Genomic DNA, 17,178 nt, shown 5'->3' with positions numbered 1-17,178 from the left:
CCATCGTGGAATCTTAACCTCACCCACCATATTGTCCTGCTATGGCTTCTCTCCCTCTCACTCCTGTCTCTTCCCCCTTTCTTTTCCTGTCTCCTCCTCTCCCTTCAAACTTTCCCCCCCACCCTTCCTTTCTTCTTGTTCAATGACAGGCTTCCTTCTATCTTGTACCTGCGTCACCTGTGACAACATCCCACATTTCACCCTTTTGTCTAATTAAAAAAAAATGGTTCTCTCCAATATAAGCTGAGCAGAACTATTATCATTTTCTAACTAAAAGCATAAAATATATCTAACACCCAGTCCAACACTATCAGTTAAAGACAACATTCAGTTATCCATTCCAGATTAAGATAGGCTTAAAATCTATGTCATATCTTGGCTAGCTTGTATAATATCTTATAAGTATCCAATGAAAGATGCATATTCAGAGTTAAACTGCCTGATAAGCTATGAGACCATAATCAGTCTTCAACCCTGTCAGATGTATGAGAATGACCAAATATCTACACACATAGGAAGCCTAACATGCCTTCCAGAACTGAGAGGTTGTAAAGACCACTCTCCGCTAGCACAGTCACCTGTTAGCAACATGTGAGGGCAGGTCTCCAGCCTTCTGGCCCATAATCAACTGACAGACTGTTGAAATGCAGATGAGGAAGGGCTGTTCACCCTGTCTAGACAGGGCTTATCAGTCAACTATTCTGCATGATTTGCCCTTTTCTTGACAGTATTAGTCTGCAAATGAAACAGTGAGTTTTGTCTCGTTGCTGCCTAGCCACAAAATGTCGCCTCACCTGGAGGTAGGTAGACATGTTCAAATTCTTCATTAAATCTGCCACAGGGGAACTGTTAAGAGCAGATATGTCTTAACAAAGGATAAATAACTTTACATCTCAAATTTTGTGGATTTCTGACGTTTTTGCAAAACATCGATCTACATAAACTAATCTGACTTGTTGTCTTCAAATCTTAAATATTATCTTGAAAGTATTCTGACATACTCAGAGCCATGAATTTGTTATTTGGCCCTTAACTCACAGGTTTAATCAGCTCAGAAGTTTGTAATGACATCAATAGAAGACTGTCTCTATACCTTGTACTTTTAAACTTTTTCTGTCAAATAAATTCTGTACCAAAGCACAGATATGATTTTACCTTATACAGTGAATGAGATTATGCCTGTATAACTCAATCTAGCTACTTCCTTCCAGTTAAATTACAACCATTTCTAAATCCCTCATATAATCAACTTCAGAATAACCACTTTCAGCCCCCCCCAAAGTCCAGGGAATTGGGGCAATGACTCCTCCATAACTTCTTCAAGCTGTACATGGGCATTGAGATATCCTTGGGGGTAGAAGATAGGAAGATTGAAGCAATTGCTGGAGCAGATGGGTCCTGACTGGACCCAGCTGAAAGTCCTTGAGACCAGGAATCCAAGTAGGCTCACTCCTCAAAATACAACTCTCAAGACTCCCCACATTGTTCACCCCACTGCTCACCTTTTACAGATTTCCAAAGAGGTGACACATTTCATAAAGAATCATATTAACCAAGGCAAGTGTCCCTACAACAATACAGAAAAAAATTCAAAGAAGGCATTCTTAACTCTCATTCTTAACTCTTGAACTTGGGTAAAATAAAAAGCAAGTGGAAATGTTTATTGAAGACAAATATTTGGCAATTTTGCAAATAATTGATTGGTAATGCCTAAAGGTTGAATATGGAATTTAGTAAAATTGCTTCTTTTGATACTACATATAATAGCAGAAATCAATTGGCAATAGTATGAGATTAACAAGCAGGTAAATTTTAGCAGTGTTTGTTGAGGATGCTTCTAAAACTTGTCATACTTGCCAGTGGCACAATCTTGGTGGAAACCACTTAGGCAGGACATGTGTGAGCATCAAATCTCAAGGGCCATTTGAATACTCAGATGGATTTTATACGGTTGTTCTTTCAACTCTACATGTTCTGCACAAGACCAAGGCAACAAATTACTAAAAATATTTAATAGCCTCCTCTCCTCTCTTTTTCAGGCCCTTCTTGTTAGGTTGCACCTCTGTGTGCAAACTCTAAATTTACTATAAGGCGTATTGTCTGGAGACATTGAAGATTTGTGCCTCTGTAACAAAGTTGATTTTCAAATGGAGGTTTCCCAAAGAGCACAGAATAAGACAAAGACATTAAATAATCACTGCAAGACTTAGTTTAAAAAATAGAATGATGGCAAAGCAATCCTGATGGATTCTGGTGTAAGTGTGGGAGATGTAAGCATAGAGTGAGCAGGCAGAGAGCAAGAGAAGCCCACGGTGTTTGAGATGACTGAAGGAATACGCCATGGAACGTCTACAGAGTTCTTAGTTCTTGGAGTTTTTGTTCTGTTATGACGCTAAAAATATACAAGTATTGTGCTGGGTATTTTGGCACCTAATCCTTCTAAATTCCTTATAGACTAATAATATTCTGGCACAGGAGCACATTAAATGACATTACTCAATTGGTTCAAATAACGAGCACATTTTAAATGCTGACCAGCAAAAATCTTTTGCTAAGTATCCAAACATGTTGATCATAGCCCAAATATAGAGGTTGAAATTCTGTTGAGTTTGTGGCCTGGTAAAACTCTTTTTCAATATTGCCATGGAGCTTCAGTAGACTTACTTGATAAGCTGACACACTGGGTAATTACATGTGACAAATCAGCTCCCATCTGAAGTTCCACTTCCTTGGCAATGGCATCAGGCACCCCAGATTTATTGAGTACAACCATTGTTTCTATGACCATTGGAATCCTTAAAGCAGAGCCACATTTTAGGACGGAACTTCTCCAGAATGCCTTCTTTCTGCACAAGAGCAGTGTTGTAAGTTGCTTCACATACTCTTCCTATTGGGGTAACTGCATAACTCTTAACTTCCTCTATACAGTTGTTTAAGGTCGCACTGGTTGGATTGTGTGTAAGAAGAAATCTCATGTTCTTGTTTGTGACTTCTACAGGAGCAAGGCATTTCACTCAAGCCATATGAATGTAGTTTTTTAAAGAAACATGGAATAGGGATATGAAAGAATTAAAAAAATTGAATAAAAAATGATTCCAAACAAAAACCAAAACCAGAGAGAGAGAGAGAGAGAGAGAGAGAGAGAGAGAGAGAGAGAGAGAGAGAGAGAGAGAGAACAGGAAATCAAAGTAATTGTCCATTGGCACAAAAGACGTGGTATAGTGAGTGGTAGACAGAATGCATTCTATGACTAAATATTGGGTTAAAATGATTTTGTGAACTGTGTTGTAACATGTGTACTTTTCCATCTCACAAATAAGGTTTTGTCATTTGTCTTAGTGAAAATAACTGCTGCACAAAGAGAACTTAAAAAAAACACATTCCCCCAAACTTCAGTTTTTTTTTCCCCCCACTGTGGCATTTCAGGACAGGGCCTGCTGGGGGTATAGCTAGCCTAGGAGCTCTGTCTGTAGCTCCTGAAATTAAGCTCTACCTCTCTTTTCATCTTTTCAAATGTGTGTCCAGAGAAACATGCAACTTTCTAGGGGTAGGAATGGAATGCTGAAGTTGAATTTATAAAGGAGAGCGAGCAAGAGGGGGAGAGAGGGCGATTTTATTTGAATATCTGTCTTTCTGGGGGGAAAGCACAGGTTTGCAAAGTCAGTTTTTTTTTTATTAACTTGAGTATTTCTTTTTTTTTTAAAGATTTATTTATTTATTATATATAAGTACACTGTAGCTGTCTTCAGACACACCAGAAGAGGGCATCGGATTCCATTACAGATGGTTGTGAGCCACCATGTGGTTGCTGGGATTTGAACTCAGGACCTCTGGAAGAGCAGTCAGTGCTCTCAACCGCTGAGCCATATCTCCAGCCCTCTTTTTTTTCAAAATCATTTAATTTTATTTAAACTATTTATTTTTATTTTTAGTTTTTTGTATTAACTTGAGTATTTCTTATATACATTTCGGGTGTTATTCCCTTTCCCGGTTTCCGGGCAAACATCCCCCTCCCTCCTCCCATTCCTTATGGGTGTTCCCCTCCCCACCCTTCCCCCATTGCCACCCTCCCCCCAACAGTCTAGTTCACTGGGGGTTCAGTCTTAGCAGGACCCAGGGCTTCCCCTTCCACTGGTGCTCTTACTAGGATATTCATTGCTACCTATGAGGTCAGAGTCCAGGGTCAGTCCATGTATAGTCTTTAGGTAATGACTTAGTCCCTGGAAGCTCTGGTTGCTTGGCATAGTTGTTCATAAGGGGTCTCGAGCTCCTTCAAGCTCTTCGAGTTCTTTCTCTGATTCCTTCAACAGGGGTCCCGTTCTCAGTTCAGTGGTTTGCTGCTGGCATTCGCCTATGTATTTGCTGTATTCTGGCTGTGTTTCTCAGGAGAGATCTACATCCGGCTCCTGTCGGCCTGCACTTTTTTGCTTCATCCATCTTGTCTAATTGGATGGCTGTATATGTATGGGCCACATGAGGGGCAGGCTCTGAATGGGTGTTCCTTCAGTCTCTGTTTTAATCTTTGCCTCTCTATTCCCTGCCAAGGGTATTCTTGTTCCCCTTTTAAAGAAGGAGTGAAGCATTCACATTTTGATCATCAGTCTTGAGTTTCATTTGTTCTAGGCGTCTAGGGTAATTCAAGCATTTGGGCTAATAGCCACTTATCAATGAGTGCATACCATGTATGTCTTTCTGTGATTGGGTTAGCTCACTCAGGATGATATTTTCCAGTTCCAACCATTTGCCTACGAATTTCATAAAGTCATTGTTTTTGATAGCTGAGTAATATTCCATTGTGTAGATGTACCACATTTCTGTATCCATTCCTCTGTTGAAGGGCATCTGGGTTCTTTCCAGCTTCTGGCTATTATAAATAAGGCTGCGATGAACATAGTGGGGCACGTGTCTTTTTTTATATGTTGGGGCATCTTTTGGGTATATGCCCAAGAGAGGTATAGCTGGATCCTCAGGCAGTTCAATGTCCAATTTTCTGAGGAACCTCCAGACTGATTTCCAGAATGGTTGTACCAGTCTGGAACCCCACCAACAATAGAGGAGTGTTCCTCTTTCTCCACATCCTCTCCAGCATCTGCTGTCACCTGAGTTTTTGATCTTAGCCATTCTCACTGGTGTGAGGTGAAATCTCAGGGTTGTTTTGATTTGCATTTCCCTTATGACTAAAGATGTTGAACATTTCTTTAGGTGTTTCTGAGCCATTTGGCATTCCTCAGCTGTGAATTCTTTGTTTAGCTCTGAACCCCATTTTTTAATAGGGTTATTTGTCTCCCTTCGGTCTAACTTCTTGAGTTCTTTGTATATTTTGGATATAAGGCCAACTTGAGTATTTCTTATTTACATTTTGAGTGTTATTCCCTTTCCCGGTTTCCGGGCAAACATCCCCCTAATCCCTCCCCCTCCCCTTCTTTATGGGTGTTCCCCTCCTCATCCTCCCCTCATTGCCGCCCTCCCCCCAACAATCAGGTTCACTGGGGGTTCAGTCTTAGCAGGACCAAGGGCTTCCCCTTCCACTGGTGATCTTACTAGAATATTCATTGCTACCTATGAGGTCAGAGTCCAGGGTCAGTCCATGTATAGTCTTTAGGTAATGGCTTAGTCCCTGGAAGCTCTGGTTGCTTGGCATAGTTGTTCATAAGGGGTCTCGAGCTCCTTCAAGCTCTTCGAGTTCTTTCTCTGATTCCTTCAACAGGGGTCCCGTTCTCAGTTCAGTGGTTTGCTGCTGGCATTCGCCTATGTATTTGCTGTATTCTGGCTGTGTTTCTCAGGAGAGATCTACATCCGGCTCCTGTCGGCCTGCACTTTTTTGCTTCATCCATCTTGTCTAATTGGATGGCTGTATATGTATGGGCCACATGAGGGGCAGGCGCTGAATGGGTGTTCCTTCAGTCTCTGTTTTAATCTTTGCCTCTCTATTCCCTGCCAAGGGTATTCTTGTTCCCCTTTTAAAGAAGGAGTGAAGCATTCACATTTTGATCATCAGTCTTGAGTTTCATTTGTTCTAGGCGTCTAGGGTAATTCAAGCATTTGGGCTAATAGCCACTTATCAATGAGTGCACACCATGTGTGTTCTTCTGTGATTGGGTTACCTCACTCAGGATAATATTTTCCAGTTCCAACCATTTGCCTACGAATTTCATAAAGTCATTGTTTTTGATAGCTGAGTAATATTCCATTGTGTAGATGTACCACATTTTCTGTATCCATTCCTCTGTTGAAGGGCATCTGGGTTCTTTCCAGCTTCTGGCTATTATAAATAAGGCTGCTATGAACATAGTGGAGTACGTGTCTTTTTTATATGTTGGGGCATCTTTGGGGTATATGCCCAAGAGAGGTATAGCTGGATCCTCAGACAGTTCAATGTCCAATTTTCTGAGGAACCTCCAGACTGATTTCCAGAATGGTTGTACCAGTCTGGAACCCCACCAACAATGGAGGAGTGTTCCTCTTTCTCCACATCCTCTCCAGCATTTGCTGTCACCTGAGTTTTTGATCTTAGCCATTCTCACTGGTGTGAGGTGAAATCTCAGGGTTGTTTTGATTTGCATTTCCCTTATGACTAAAGATGTTGAACATTTCTTTAGGTGTTTCTGAGCCATTTGGCATTCCTCAGCTGTGAATTCTTTGTTTAGCTCTGAACCCCATTTTTTAATAGAGTTATTTGTCTCCCTTCGGTCTAACTTCTTGAGTTCTTTGTATATTTTGGATATAAGGCCTCTATCTGTTGTAGGATTGGTAAAGATCGTTTCCCAATCTGTTGGTTGCCGTTTTGTCCTAACCACAGTGTCCTTTGCCTTACAGAAGCTTTGCAGTTTTATGAGATCCCATTTGTTGATTCTTGATCTTAGAGCATAAGCCATTGGTGTTTTGTTCAGGAAATTTTTTCCAGTGCCCATGTGTTCCAGATGCTTCCCTAGTTTTTCTTCTATTAGTTTGAGTGTATCTGGGTTGATGTGGAGGTCCTTGATCCACTTGGACTTAAGCTTTGTACAGGGTGATACGCATGGATCGATCTGCATTCTTCTACATGTTGCCCTCCAGTTGAACCAGCACCATTTGCTGAAAATGCTATCTTTTTTCCATTGGATGGTTTTGGCTCCTTTGTCAAAAATCAAGTGCCCATAGGTGTGTGGGTTCATTTCTGGGTCTTCAATTCTGTTCCATTCGTCTATCTGTCTGTCTCTGTACCAATACCATGCAGTTTTTATCACTATTGCTCTGTAATACTGCTTGAGTTCAGGGATAGTGATTCCCCCTGAAGTCCTTTTATTGTTGAGGATAGCTTTAGCTATCCTGGGTTTTTTGTTATTCCAGATGAATTTGCAAATTGTTCTGTCTAACTCTTTGAAGAATTGGATTGGTATTTTGATGGGGATTGCATTGAATCTGTAGATCGCTTTTGGTAAAATGGCCATTTTTACTATATTAATCCTACCAATCCATGAGCATGGGAGATCTTTCCATCTTCTGAGGTCTTCTTCAATTTCTTTCTTCAGAGTCTTGAAGTTCTTATTGTACAGATCTTTTACTTGCTTGGTTAAAGTCACACCGAGGTACTTTATATTACTTGGGTCTACTATGAAGGGTGTCGTTTCCCTAATTTCTTTCTCGGCTTGTTTCTCTTTTGTGTAGAGGAAGGCTACTGATTTATTTGAGTTAATTTTATACCCAGACACTTTACTGAAGTTGTTTATCAGCTTTAGTAGTTCTCTGGTGGAACTTTTGGGATCACTTAAATATACTATCATGTAATCAGCAAATAGTGGTATTTTGACCTCTTCTTTTCCAATCTGTATCCCCTTGACCTCCTTTTGTTGTCTGATTGTTCTGGCTAGAACTTCAAGAACTATATTGAATAAGTAGGGAGAGAGTGGGCAGCCTTGTCTACTCCCTGATTTTAGTGGGATTGCTTCAAGTTTCTCTCCATTTAATGTTAGCAACTGGTTTGCTGTATATGGCTTTTACTATGTTTAGGTATGGGCCTTGAATTCCTATTCTTTCCAGGACTTTTATCATGAAGGGTTGTTGAATTTTGTCAAATGCTTTCTCAGCATCTAATGAAATGATCATGTGGTTTAGTTCTTTCAGTTTGTTTATATAATGGATCACGTTGATGGTTTTCCGTATATTAAACCATCCCTGCATGCCTGGGATGAAGCCTACTTGATCATGGTGGATGATTGTTTTGATGTGCTCTTGGATTCGGTTTGCAAGAATTTTTTTTTTTTATTATTAACTTGAGTATTTCTTATATACATTTCGAGTGTTATTCCCTTTCCCAGTTTCCGGGCAAACATCCCCCTCCCCCCTCCCCCTCCCCTTTCTTATCAGTGTTCCCCTCCCCACCCTCCCCCCATTGTCGCCCTCCCCCCAACAGTCTAGTTCACTGGGGGTTCAGTCTTAGCAGGACCCAGGGCTTCCCCTTCCACTGGGGTTTGCAAGAATTTTATTGAGTATTTTTGCGTCGATATTCATAAGGGAAATTGGTCTGAAGTTCTCTTTCTTTGTTGGGTCTTTGTGTGGTTTAGGTATAAGAGTAATTGTGGCTTCATAGAAGGAATTCGGTAGTGCTCCATCTGTTTCAATTTTGTGGAATAGTTTGGATAGTATTGGTATGAGGTCTTCTATGAAGGTCTGATAGAATTCTGCACTAAACCCGTCTGGACCTGGGCTCTTTTTGGTTGGGAGACCTTTAATGACTGCTTCTATTTCCTTAGGAGTTATGGGGTTGTTTAACTGGTTTATCTGTTCCTGATTTAACTTCGGTACCTGGTATCTGTCTAGGAAATTGTCCATTTCCTGCAGATTTTCAAGTTTTGTTGAATATAGGCTTTTATAGTAAGATCTGATGATTTTTTGAATTTCCTCTGAATCTGTAGTTATGTCTCCCTTTTCATTTCTGATTTTGTTAATTTGGACACACACTCTGTGTCCTCTCGTTAGTTTGGCTAAGGGTTTACGTATCTTGTTGATTTTCTCAAAGAACCAACTTTTGGTTCTGTTGATTCTTTCTATGGTCCTTTTTGTTTCTACTTGGTTGATTTCAGCTCTGAGTTTGATTATTTCCTGCCTTCTACTCCTCCTTGGTGTATTTGCTTCTTTTTGTTCTAGAGCTTTTTGGTGACATATGCTCTTTCCTGTTTCTTTCTACAGGCACTCAGCACTATGAGTTTGGGTATGTTGTATCTTCATTTTCATTAAATTCTAAGAAGTCTTTAATTTCTTTCTTTATTTCTTCCTTGACCAGGTTATTGTTGAGTAGAGCATTATTCAACTTCCATGTACATGTGGGCGTTCTTCCCTTATTGTTATTGAAGACCAGCTTTAGGTCATGGTGGTCTGATAGCACGCATGGGATTATTTCTATCTTTCTGTACCCGTTTTTTGACCAATTATATGGTCAATTTTGGAGAAAGTACCATGAGGAGCTGAGAAGAAGATATATCCTTTTGCTTTAGGATAGAATGTACTATAAATATCTGTTAAGTCCATTTGGCTCATGACTTGTCTTAGTCTGTCTACGTCTCTGTTTAATTTCTGTTTCCATGATCTGTCCATTGATAAGAGTGGGGTGTTGAAATCTCCTACTATTACTATGTGAGGTACAATGTGTGTTTTGAGCTTTAGTAAGGTTTCTTTTTCGTATGTAGGTGCCCTTGTATTTGGGGCATAGATATTTAGGATTGAGAGTTCATCTTGGTGGATTTTTCCTTTGATGAATATGAAGTGTCCTTCCTTATCTTTTTTGATGACTTTTAGTTGAAAATTGATTTTATTTGATATTAGAATGGCTACTCCAGCTGCTTCTTCCGACCATTTGCTTGGAAAGTTGTTTTCCAGCCTTTCACTCTGAGGTAGTGTCTGTCTTTGTCTCTGAGGTGTGTTTCCTGTAGGCAGCAGAATGCAGGGTCCTCATTGCGTATCCAGTTTGTTAATCTATGTCTTTTTATTGGGGAGTTGAGGCCATTGATGTTGAGAGATATTAAGGAATAGTGATTATTGCTTCCTCTTCTATTCATATTTGGATATGAGGATATGTTTGTGTGCTTTTCTTCTCTTTGTTTTGTTGCCATGACAATTAGTTTCTTGCTTCTTCTATGGTATAGCTTGCCTCCTTATGTTGGGCTTTACCATTTATTAGCCTTTGTAGTGCTGGATTTGTCGAAAGATATTGTGTAAATTTGGTTTTGTCATGGAATATCTTGGTTTCTCCATTTATGTTAATTGAGAGTTTTGCTGGATACAGTAACCTGGGCTGGCATTTGTGTTCTCTTAGGGTCTGTATGACATCTGTCCAGGATCTTCTGGCTTTTATAGTTTCTGGCAAAAAGTCTGGTGTGATTCTGATAGGTCTGCCTTTATATGTTACTTGACCATTTTCCCTTACTGTTTTTAATATTCTTTCTTTATTTTGTGCGTTTGGTGTTTTGACTATTATGTGACGGGAGGAGTTTCTTTTCTGGTCCAATCTATTTGGAGTTCTGTAGGCTTCTTGTATGCTTTTTGGTATCTCTTTCTTTAGGTTAGGGAAGTTTTCTTCTATGATTTTGTTGAAGATAATTACTGGTCCTTTGAGCTGGGAGTCTTCACTCTCTTCTATACCTATTAACCTTAGGTTTGATCTTTTCATTGAGTCCTGGATTTCCTGTATGTTTTGGACCAGTGTCTTTTTCCGCTGTACATTATCTTTGACAGTTGAGTCGATGATTTCTATGGAATCTTCTGCTCCTGAGATTCTCTCTTCCATCTCTTGTATTCTGTTGTTGAAGCTCGTATCTACAGCTCCTTGTCTCTTCTTTTGGTTTTCTATATCCAGAGTTGTTTCCATGTGTTCTTTCTTCATTGCTTCTATTTCCATTTTTAATTCCTTCAACTGTTTGATTGTGTTTTCCTGGAATTCTTTCAGGGATTTTTGTGACTCCTCTCTATGGGCTTCTACTTGTTTATTTATGTTTTCCTGGAATTCTTTTAGGGATTTTTGCGATTCCTCTCTGTAGGCTTCTACTTGTTCTCTAAGGGAGTTCTTCACGTCTTTCTTGAAGTCCTCCAGAATCATGATCAAATATGATTTTGACACTAGATCTTGCTTTTCTGGCGTGTTTGGATATTCCGTGTTTGCTTTGGTGGGAGAATTGGGCTCCGATGATGCCATGTAGTCTTGGTTTCTGTTGCTTGGGTTCCTGCGCTTGCCTCTTGCCATCAGATTATCTCTAGTGTTACTTTGTTCTGCTATTTCTGACAGTGGCTAGACTGTCCTATAAGCCTGTGTTTCAGGCGTGCTGTAGACCTGTTTTCCTGTTTTCTTTCAGCCAGTTATGGGGACAGAGTGTTCTGCTTTTGGGCGTGTAGTTTTTCCTATCTACAGGTCTTCAGCTGTTCCTGTGGGCCTGTGTCTTGAGTTCACCAGGCAGGTCGCTTGCAGCAGAAAAGTTGGTCTTACCTGTGGTCCCGAGGCTCAAGTTTGGTTGTGGGGGTGTTGCTCATGAGCTCTCCGCGGCGGTAGCAACCCGGAAGATCTGCACCGCCCTTTGCAGGAGCTTCCGTGCACCAGGGTTCCAGATGACATTTGGTGTTTTCCTCTGAATCAGTAATGTGTGCAGAGTGCAGTCTCTTCTGGTTTCCCAGGCGTGTCTACTTCTCTGAAGGTTTAGCTCTCCCTCCCACGGGATTTGGGTGCAGAGAACTGTTTATCTGGTCGGTCCCTTCAGGTTCTGGTGGTTTCTCAGACGCAGTGGACCTGCAAAGTCAGTTTTAAAAAAAGTACTGATTGTTTCTTGTGTTTGCCAACTCTTTTCAAATGTCTAAGGTGGGGGAACGAAGTGTTGAACTTTGGGAGAGGAGTTGTTTAGCTTCGTGTTTGAGTGTTCCAACAATAAGGACTAATGTAATAGTTTGTAATGGTCATCCAGTTTGCCAGATCACAGGTAGGATGGAGGCTGGGGAATGGTGTTGAGTTGAGCTTAGTGGTGCATCCACTCCTCCCTCTTTTGCAGATCATGGCAGGAGCACCCAGGGCCCACACCAAGGTTCTCCAGCTTCCTCTCGATGCTCTCCCCAATATAACCGCCTCTCCCTCCATCTTGCTCTTAAGCATCCTGGAGTCAGTTTCTGGAGGCAATGTTTAACAAACTCCCTTTTCCTTCTTACTTACCTTTCCTATGCAGGGCACCTATTCCCTGTGATGCTACAGACACTCTATTCACACTTGTGTGTGCTGTTAAAATAGTCAGTCTGGGGAGACTGTGAGCAGCAATTGTACCTGTCTGGAAGTGCATTCTTCTTGTGTCTGGTTTGGAAAGCCGAGCATCCTGTAGGAAGTTCCTTCATTGTTTACAAATCAGTACAGGTGATGCAGTCTAGGACTTTGCTTTTTTGTGTGTGTGTGAGGTGTAACCTAAAATTACCATTCATTAAGTCTTCTTTCTCATACTGACAGGGCTTTGTCCTGGGAAATGCTGCTAGAACACCCTTTATTCCCTTCCAGTGCTGCAGTGTGGACACTTGGAAACTTACCTGAAGCTCTCCATCCAGAAATTCAGTCTACCTGAGTGCACTCAGCTTACTTATTACCCTAGGTATTGGACATTTTTCCTGAATTTCTCTGTTTTCTCATTTGTGTCTTGTTTGTGTCAGTATGTACAACTTAGAGTACATTGTTGTAAAACTTTACTTCTTTTTATGATAAGAATCTGTTCATTTTTTAAAAGTTGGAATTCACTTTGAGTTAATTGCTATGTTGTCTCAGGTAGAAAAATACTAATTTTCAAAGATAATGTGTTCAAATATATACCTCCATTCCCTTAACCCCAATTGACAACTAATAAGCTATATAGGAAAGCAACCTCTTCTCCACAACCAATCAGTGTTAATAAGGGCTAATGACTACATATACCTATAAAGTCAAACACACAGTCTTCCATGGCTTTTGAAGTAGAAAGATAGGAGCTTTAGATATGGGTTTGAATCTGGCTGTATGACCTTCCCAAAGTTTTTCTTCATAGTTTGAATACATCATTTTCTATTAGTCCTTAAAAAGGCATTTACTAGGGCTAAGAATTTCCAGGTACTAGGTAAGTGTTTCCCATTGAATGATCTTATAGCAATGTACTAAATACGACCAGATATGCTAGAGAGAATGCCATGAGAAGAAAACTAATCACAAGAGACCTTAGGTAGTACCTACTTTCTACGAGTGAGCAGACACTGAATGTTATTATGATTCTTCTTTTCATTAGATTTTAAGGGATTGTAAATCGTATGGGCTTGGTTACTCTCAGCACTAGGTAGGCAGGGACAGGGGGTTCTCTGGTAGTTTGAAGCCAGCCTGATCTACATAGTGAGATACAGACCGATTACGGCCTGCATAATTAGACACCATCATAAATAAAGACCAAAATAAATCATAGGGTAAGTTAAACAGAATTTTGAATCACAAACAACCAATGTCAACTGAAACATTAGTGTGGATATTAATAGATATTTTAAAAATGTAATTTTCTCATACTTCAGAGTATGAGAAAAGTGATCAGTGGAAGGTTTTTTTTGTATCTCATCTCCTTGTAAACCACGCACAGATGCAAGTTTTAATTTCTAGTGTTATTTTCCATTGATTGTTGGATTAGTGCCCTCCCTGGTGTCATTATTTTGCTTGCTGTTCCTCACATTACAATCAGAATAATCTTTTGAAAAGAATATGGATTGAAACTCTTGTGTTCAAAATTCTCAAATAGCTTTGGGTTACATAAAGAATTGTATCTAAGCTCCTCCCTACCATCAGGGCAGCTGCCAACTTAACCTTACCCTCACCCATGACTCTTACTATTGGACTTCAGGGTGCTACCCAGGCAGATAGACTGGACACCTCTTCTGGCTGGTGGCAGTTGTTCTTGTCTTCTATTGCTGTTCTTTACTTGAGGGAGCTTCTCCTCTTTCCTGAAATAGGAGCAAATCTGTCTCTCACTGTTGTTTGACTCTTCTTTTTGGTATTAACTATTTTTTCTTTTACTCTTTTGTATTTGTTATCAGATACACTTCCCACTTGTTAATTATTCCCATTGCACTCTTTGACTCTCTCTTTCTAACTACAGGGTAGAGATCACTTTTGATTTGTTCATAAATTTATCCTTGGTACTTAGAACTGTGCCTGGTACCTAATAGGCTCTTTGTAAAAAATTCTAAGGGAATGCTATAGCTGATTTGACCTTTTGACATCTCAAGTCTAGATCCTGCCTGCTACCATTTACTGATTGCATGACCCTGGGCAGTTTAATGACTTCTGGTCTTCATTTTATTCAGCTGTCTAAGATGACTACAGTATTACCTACACCACAGCATTACAGTGAGTACTTGAGTCAATACATGTTAAAGATCTAAAGGTCTGAGTTTTCTATGCTTTGTGCAGAGGCCAGAGTCTATGTCAGTGTCTTCCAATTGCTCTCTACCTAATTTTTGAGTCAAAATTTCTCCCTGAACCTGGAGCTTCCCATTTTGGCTGGAATGGCTGCCTCCAAACATCTGTCTCTTGTCAGATAAAGTGTTGGGGTTAGAAAGAAATGTGCAGCACTGTACCAGAGTGAATGTAGATAAGGATCTGAACCTAGGTCCTCATGCTTGCAGAGCAGGGACTTATTGAGCATCTCCCTCCCCCTTAAAAATGAACAAAGAAACATATAAACAAATAATCCAAACTTTTAAAATAAAATTGTTTCTTCTCTCTCTTTCTTTCTTTCTTTCTTTCTTTCTTTCATTCTTTCTTTCTTTCTTTCTTTCTTTTTCTTTCTCTCTCCCTTCCTTCCTTCCTTCCTCTCTCTTTCTCTCTCTCTTTCTCTCTCTCTCCCTCCCTCCCTTCCTTCCTTCCTCTCTCTCTCTCTCTCTCTCTCTCTCTCTCTCTCTCTCTCTCTCTCCATTGGTGGCTGGGTTTTTCCTGAGCAGCCTATAGATCAGGCTGGTTTCAAAGTCAAGTGATCTGCCTACTTACCTCTGTCTCCACAGTCCTGGGGTTAAAGGTGTGTTACCATTGCTTGTCTTCTGACACCATTTTTTATTGTTGTCCAAAGATAAAATAGAATTCATTTTTATATTTTTAAGTGAAATTTTGTTGCCTAGCAAAATTTGTTTGACTTTCTAAGTAGTTTCTCGGTACATCTAGAATAAAATAAAAATGATTTGCTGAGAACGAGAAAGCTACAGATGCCTTTCCTAGGTTTTGCTTTGATGTTCAACTGGAAATACGACTGTGGTGATGACCGGGCTTCCTTTGCCCAGACAGGAAAATCCTAGAAGATCTCAGAGTAGTTTGTTTCTTGTAGAGTTCAGGAAGGAGAGGTGTCCTATTATCTTTACTGTGATGTTTTGTGCCATTTTGTACACGGAGTTTTTCGTACATGTTGTATTTTGGTTCTCAAGTTGGAGTGTATTTTTACTGAGCATTTGTCCTTGGCAAATGGCATTTTGTAATTCCTTTTATATATCAGTCTCAACCTTAAGTCATAGGATTGTAAGCCTTGTGCCTGACACTTAAAAATGAACATGAAACACTACTTGTTTTTTTAACATTTGTTCCAAAATTTAATAATAATTGGTAAATTCCTGTGTATGGCCTATGCTCCAGGACTCTTTGCTAAGTCATTTCCCATTTAATATTCCAAAGCACTATTTAAATCTGGTGAACTGAGAAAGGAGCAGGTTTGCAGAGATAACAGTACTTGGTTGGCTCACATGGTATAAAAGGAACCAGGATTTTTACTTCCCTTTGATTCATGGCCCAGGTCCTAACTCTTTTGTGAGCTACATTTTAAAAGGACAAAGTTTTGCATTTTTGCCATATATTTGTAAGTGTGTGTTCCCCCAAATTACTGGCAGTATTACATTATTTCTGCCTAAGAGGATGTTGTCTGATTCCTGGCAGCTGCATGACTGGTGTTTGCAGGATGCTGGGATTTGGACTCCAGGCCTCATGATCACACAGCAAGTTCTTTTACCCAGGAAACCATGTGTCTAGTCACCAGAGCTGTAGTTTATAAAGAGGTGAATATAGATTTAAACATCAACACTAAGAGAGGAGAAACACACATGCAAGCATGACAGGCATGAGAGGCAAGGCAGATGTGGGGAAGCGAGCTGTGTAAGCCAAAGACAGAAGTGAGCTGGGGCCAAGAACAGATGATTTGAAAAAGCTTTAATTAATTAATTAATTAATACATTAGTGTATTCTGTGTGCATATGTCTATATGTGTCAATGCACATATATGGAGGTCAGAGGACAATGAATGGGGAGGTCTTCCTCTGACCACATGGGATAGAACTTGGATCCTCATGGCTGATGACAAGTTGCTTAACCTCCTTTTGAAAATTACATTTTTTGACCCGCGGATCCCGGCCCGCAGCAGCTCTCTGCTCCCAGACCCGGTGAGAGAGAGACCCAACCGCCTGGTCAGGTGGGCACTCCTGAGGCTGCAGAGCAGAAGAGACCACCAACACTGCTCACCCCTGCCCACATCCCTGGCCCAAGAGGAAACTGTATAAGGCCTCTGGGCTCCCGTGGGGGAGGGCCCAGGAGCGGCAGGACACCTGCCTGAGACACCGCCGGAACCTGAAAGAAACAGACCGGATAAACAGTTCTCTGCACCCAAATCCCGTGGGAGGGAGAGCTAAACCTTCAGAGAGGCAGACAAGCCTGGGAAACCAGAAGAGACTGCTCCCTGCACACACATCTCGGACGCCAGAGGAAAAAGCCAAAGACCATCTGGAACCCTGGTGCACTGAAGCTCCCGGAAGGGGCGGCACAGGTCTTCCTGGTTGCTGCCGCTGCAGAGAGCCCCTGGGCAGCACCCCACGAGCGAACCTGAGCCTCGGGACCACAGGTAAGACCAAATTTTCTGCTGCAAGAAAGCTGCCTGGTGAGCTTGGGACACACGGAAGCAGAATTTCTCTAGGACCGGGCACATTCTGTGTTTACCGGAAGTCCCACACCCGCGGATCCTGGCCCGCAGCAGCTCTCTGCTCCCAGACCCGGTGAGAGAGAGACCCAACCGCCTGGTCAGGTGGGCACTCCTGAGGCTGCAGAGTGGAGGAGACCACCAACACTGCTCACCCCTGCCCACATCCCTGGCCCAAGAGGAAACTGTATAGGGCCTCTGGGCTCCCGTGGGGGAGGGCCCAGGA

General features: G+C 41.1%; 1 protein-coding gene across 1 annotated transcript; it reads right to left on the bottom strand.

The window, feature by feature from the left end:
- Positions 1–2,009: 2,009 nt before the first annotated feature.
- Positions 2,010–13,825, bottom strand: LOC134486216 (protein tyrosine phosphatase type IVA 1-like). Its single transcript, XM_063285141.1, has 2 exons — positions 13,816–13,825; positions 2,010–3,013 (listed from the first exon to the last, which is right to left on the bottom strand). Exons 1-2 carry the CDS (start codon positions 13,823–13,825, stop codon positions 2,757–2,759), a joined length of 267 nt encoding a protein of 88 aa, XP_063141211.1. The 3' UTR covers positions 2,010–2,756.
- Positions 13,826–17,178: the final 3,353 nt, after the last annotated feature.

This window comes from Rattus norvegicus, chromosome 3 (assembly GCF_036323735.1).
Source record: "Rattus norvegicus strain BN/NHsdMcwi chromosome 3, GRCr8, whole genome shotgun sequence".
Taxonomy (NCBI): domain Eukaryota; kingdom Metazoa; phylum Chordata; class Mammalia; order Rodentia; family Muridae; genus Rattus; species Rattus norvegicus.
The sequence above is the reverse complement of the archived record's forward strand: the minus strand, read 5'-3'. Positions and strand labels throughout refer to the sequence as shown.